Source organism: Nomascus leucogenys, chromosome 9 (genome assembly GCF_006542625.1).
Source record: "Nomascus leucogenys isolate Asia chromosome 9, Asia_NLE_v1, whole genome shotgun sequence".
Lineage (NCBI taxonomy): Eukaryota > Metazoa > Chordata > Mammalia > Primates > Hylobatidae > Nomascus > Nomascus leucogenys.
This window is the reverse complement of record NC_044389.1, coordinates 2,283,347-2,288,036: the sequence shown is the minus strand read 5'-3', so window position 1 is coordinate 2,288,036 and position 4,690 is coordinate 2,283,347. Positions and strand designations below refer to the sequence as shown.

Here is a 4,690-nt window from a genome sequence, read left to right as displayed (position 1 = left end):
CACGTCCTTCATAGGGACATGGATGAAACTGGAAACCATCATTCTCAGTAAACTATCGCAAGGACAAAAAACCAAACACCACATGTTCTCACTCATAGGTGGGAATTGAACAATGAGAACTCATGGACACAGGAAGGGGAACATCACACTCCGGGGGCTGTTGTGGGGTGGGGGGAGGGGGGAGGGACAGCATTAGGAGATATACCTAATGCTAAATGACTAAATGACGAGTTAGTGGGTGCAGCAAACCAACATGGCACATGGATACATATGTAACAAACCTGCACATTGTGCACATATACCCTAAAACCTAAAGTATAATAATAAAAAAAAGAGAAAAAGAAAAATGAAAGAATACATTTTCCCTTCAAACAAAACAATTATTTTAGAATAAAAACACTGAAAAAAGTTGTATCATGAAATAAAATTTACTTGCAAGGGAATATCATGTAACAAATGGCTTGAAGATGACTATCGAAAAACTGGGGAGATTTTTATTTCCTGGTGAATCAGCAAGGCATTTTTCGTTGTTGTTTAAAAAAGTATCATTTCCTTACAGAAACAGTTTTTAGATTTTAGTGAACTTGTAAAACATAAAAGCTTCCATTTCAAAATATGAAAAAAATCCCAGATCATATAGGTGTTTACAGTGATTACATTTATCTAAGCCATGTACATACATGTTCAGTTGTAAGATGTTAGCTAAATTTCTGTGAGAAATATGGTTGCTGTTGTTTTTAAAATACCGAGAACATGGTAGAGTTAATGTGGAATTCTAACGATAATCTAGTAGTTACTAAGATTTTCTTACATCTTCCCAGGTAAGCAGGCGGAATCTTTTCTATTCTCAAAACTGGAATTTTTGGTTACTACTAGATCAGCTGGCTTGCAGACAAGAAGCCAACCATTTTAAGAATGCTCTTTATGTGAACAATTTGCAAACCCCAGGGATGGAGAAACCCTAAAAATGCTCAATCGTAAGCATTTACAACCTTCACAGATGTGGCTGAAGTCTGACTGTCCTTCTGAAATGATATCTCAAAGGAGTCTAGTTCAAAATAAAAGGTTTTAACAAAAAATTGGCATATGGACAATGTCTCCACCAATTCGTGTGTGTCAACCATTTAGTTAACTTTTCTACTTGAATAAATGCAATAGAAAACCAGACACCATGTTTCACTACCTCAGTTAATATTCACAATTAGAGCGGCTACACCTTGGGTTACAGCATCACCAACGCTCCCCAGAGTCAGTTTATATTGAAATAAAGTTTTTTACACCAACTAAATGGTTGTCCACAGCCACTAGCTGGTGTACATATGAACTACAATTTCTAGATGTAGGGAGAAACAAATGCTGCTCGAATCATCTGCTCTGCTTCTTCTGTTCCTCATTCGCGCTTAGTTATCTTTCACATTATTCTTGTTTTTTGCAGTTTGCTTGCCTGTCTGGGTTTGGGCCTGCTGACCCTGCCCACTGGAAGAGGCTGCCTGCTGTGCTGCTTTCTGCTTTAACATCGTCCAATCAAACATGTAGTCATATTGGTGGTTCAGGGTCCTGAAAAGAATGCGGAATAGCTGCCTCAGATACATGTAATCTGGGACTTCCTCAAAGCGCAGCCCACGACAGTAGTTCAAGTACATGGCGAATTCTGCAGGAAACCCCTTACATAAAACTTCAACAGGGGTGGACATCTTCTTCTCACTAATCTTTTCATATTTTTGTTTTTTTGTCATAGCCCTTAGTCCTTGCCATGGCAGGCTGGTTCTATTAAAATACATGAAAACGTAGCCTAAGGATTCCATGTCATCTCGGCGGCTCTGCTCAATACCAAGATGTGCATTGATGCTGGCATATCGGACAGTGCCAATGAGGTGTTTGTCTTCTCTGTACGGTATATGTTGCCTGGTCCTGTTGTCTCTGTACTTTTTGGCCAAACCAAAATCAATAAGGAACAACTTATTACAGTGACGCCCAGTACCCATCAGGAAGTTATCTGGTTTAATGTCTCGGTGTAGAAAATTCTTTGTATGCACGTATTCAATTCTGCTGATCATCTGGTCGGCTAACATAAGGACAGTTTTCATGGTGAACCTTCTTGAACAGAAATTAAAGAGGTCCTCGAGGCTGGGTCCCAGAAGGTCTATGACTAGCACATTGTTGTCTTTTTCCTGACCATACCAGTGCATGTGGGGGATGCCAACGCCACCTTGAAGAATCGTGTAGAGTTTGCTCTCATACAGCAACTGGGGGTGCTTGACCTTCTGAGATTCCAGCTTCACTGCTACTTCCTCGCCATTGGTGGTGGTGATGCCCAGATAAACGTCCCCAAAGGAGCCAGACCCGATCTTCCGCACCAGTTTGTATTTCCCTCCCACAACGAGTTCGGCCTTGGAGCCGCTGTTGTTTGCCATCCTGAGAGGCAAAGATGGAGGCTGGGCTCAGCCCTGACCCCTCTAGGGGAGGATGGAGGCCTCCAGGGCCCGCCGGCCCGCAAGGCTGAGGGTGAGGGCTGCTGGAAATGGCCACCGAGGCTTTTCCCGGTGTTACAGGGCCTGGAGTCAGCCTGATCCTGCAGCACATCAGGATTTCCGCCAGGCCACAGTTTGCGAGGGTTTCTCAAGGTTGCCAGGCTGGGCCACCACCTCTTTCTGGGTGGTGGTTGCTGCCTTGCTGTCGTGGCAACGTCGCGGGCTGAGAAAGGGGGCACAGCGAGTTGGGGCAGCGGTACCGATGCCACCGCTGTCAACGGCTGTGGGCCAGAGGGCCCAGTCACGCCGCCGGCGCCGCCATCTTGTTCCTCCACCTCAGCCAACCACAAATTGAGAATTTTTGGAGAAGCTATTATTGTCTTGAGTCCTCTGTTAGGTGTTCCACTCATCTCACCCCATTTAACACGAACTTGCTAGTCTTGTAAGGTAGCAGTTATTTTCCCTGATCTGTTGGGTAAGAAAGGCTAAGTCTCAGGTAAGCGGCCTAAGGTTGCAAGAGATTGTGGGTCGGCTGGAATTCAAAACTGCCTAGGCTTACTTAACTCGAAGCTCACCTTCTTTCAACTTAATCGTGCAGAAATGGGAGGCTTTTCTAACAAAGATTTTCTTGTTTTCGGGCCCAGTCATTGTCCCACCTACTTCCCTAGCCATCATGTCTCCCTGGGTTAATGCGAGTCGGGGTGCCACCTCTTGAGCTTCCTCTGCGATCTCAGTGGTTGCTTCTTTATTGAGTTTAGGCAACAAGAGTTACTTACTGCTAGTTAAATTGAAATGTCTTTTTTTTTTTTAAAGCGATTCTTTTGAAATTTTTTCATGGAGTGCTTTGAATTTAAATAGGATTCCACAGAGACGTTCTGGCAAAACTGACTAAATGAAGGTTTCAAGTAAAATTTAACCAAAATATGGAGAAGAAACAGACGCCGGCAGTTCTGAGCATTTTCTCAGAAGAATTGGGGCCAGCACTAGCAGAAAAAGCGGTACTATTTCAATATTTTTATGAGCGTTCACATCACAAATAACAAAACCCGTGCGATTATTTTGTTTTATGAGGAGATGGGATAGGAACTGAGTATAATCCTAACGGGGCAGTAACAACGAATTTGGGGGCCAATGGCAGAAAGGCAGGAGAGAGAGGTGCAGCTTTGAAAGCAGGTATTCCCACTTTACTGTCTCACATAAGTTAGTGCTGTTCCTAACTTTTCTGACCTGCATCAATCGATGGCGAGAGAAGGAGCTGGTTTGAGACATAGACTGGCATAGAACATTATAAAGTGCTTTAAAACATTTTTAAAGTCCGCTTCAGACAAATATGTGAGGTGGGTAGCACAGCGTATTCCTTGGCTTTGCAGCAGTAACAACTCGCAAATCTCAGTGGCTTACAATGACAAAGTTTATTTATCATTCAGGTTTTATGTAAGCTGTAGATCAGCTGCATCTCTGCTTCCTGTGTCCTCTTTGTTCTAGAATGCAGGCTGAAAGAGCAGCCTCCTTAGGAGCATGCTGTTCTCATATTAAAAGGAGTGGCAAATGTTACATTCCACTGGGCAAAACACATCACATGGCCAGGGTCAAAGACAGTGGGGTGAAAATACATACTCCTCCCTCAGGTGAATAGTAATACAGTATACGCCGGCATATTTTATTATTATGATTGTACTTCTCATTTTATACAAGTGGAAGTCAAGGCATAGAGATGTTAGATGAATTGCCCAAGACCACACTACTGACAAGTGTCAGAGGCCAATTTGAAACTGAAGTCTGACCCAAGGTAGCTACTTTTTATACCGTACCAACTAGAATGGCATTTCTTTCATTTACTCATCCAACTTTGTTGAAATTTGCCTGGAGAACAATTTCCTTTCTAATAACCTAGAACAAAATTTATGTTGTTAACCCAGTGCCCATTATGCTTCCTTCCCTTTCAGTCTTCCAGTCAATGGCTTCAACACGAACCTTGAAATTCAAATAATCTCTATGTGAGAGAAGTCACTATTCAAAAAAGTTACAGATCATCCATACATGGACAAAAGCTTGAATTAAAAAATCCCCTTTCAATACTGGAACTAGAATAGTTTAATTATAGTTTATTAATTGTTTACTAAGTCCCATACTTTTTTGTACCAGTTAAATAAAGGCACTCTCTATAAAGAAGGTCAAGTGTAACTTACAATGGTGGTTGGGTGAACCTTCACTGACAG

The 4,690-nt window shown here is 42.5% G+C and overlaps 1 protein-coding gene across 1 annotated transcript; it reads right to left on the bottom strand.

Moving 5' to 3' along the window:
• Nucleotides 1-416: 416 nt before the first annotated feature.
• On the bottom strand, nt 417-2,816 carry CSNK1A1L (casein kinase 1 alpha 1 like). The gene has a single exon (XM_003270287.4). The coding sequence runs from the start codon at nt 2,412-2,414 to the stop codon at nt 1,401-1,403; it is 1,014 nt and encodes a 337-aa protein (XP_003270335.2). The 5' UTR covers nt 2,415-2,816; the 3' UTR covers nt 417-1,400.
• Nucleotides 2,817-4,690: the final 1,874 nt, after the last annotated feature.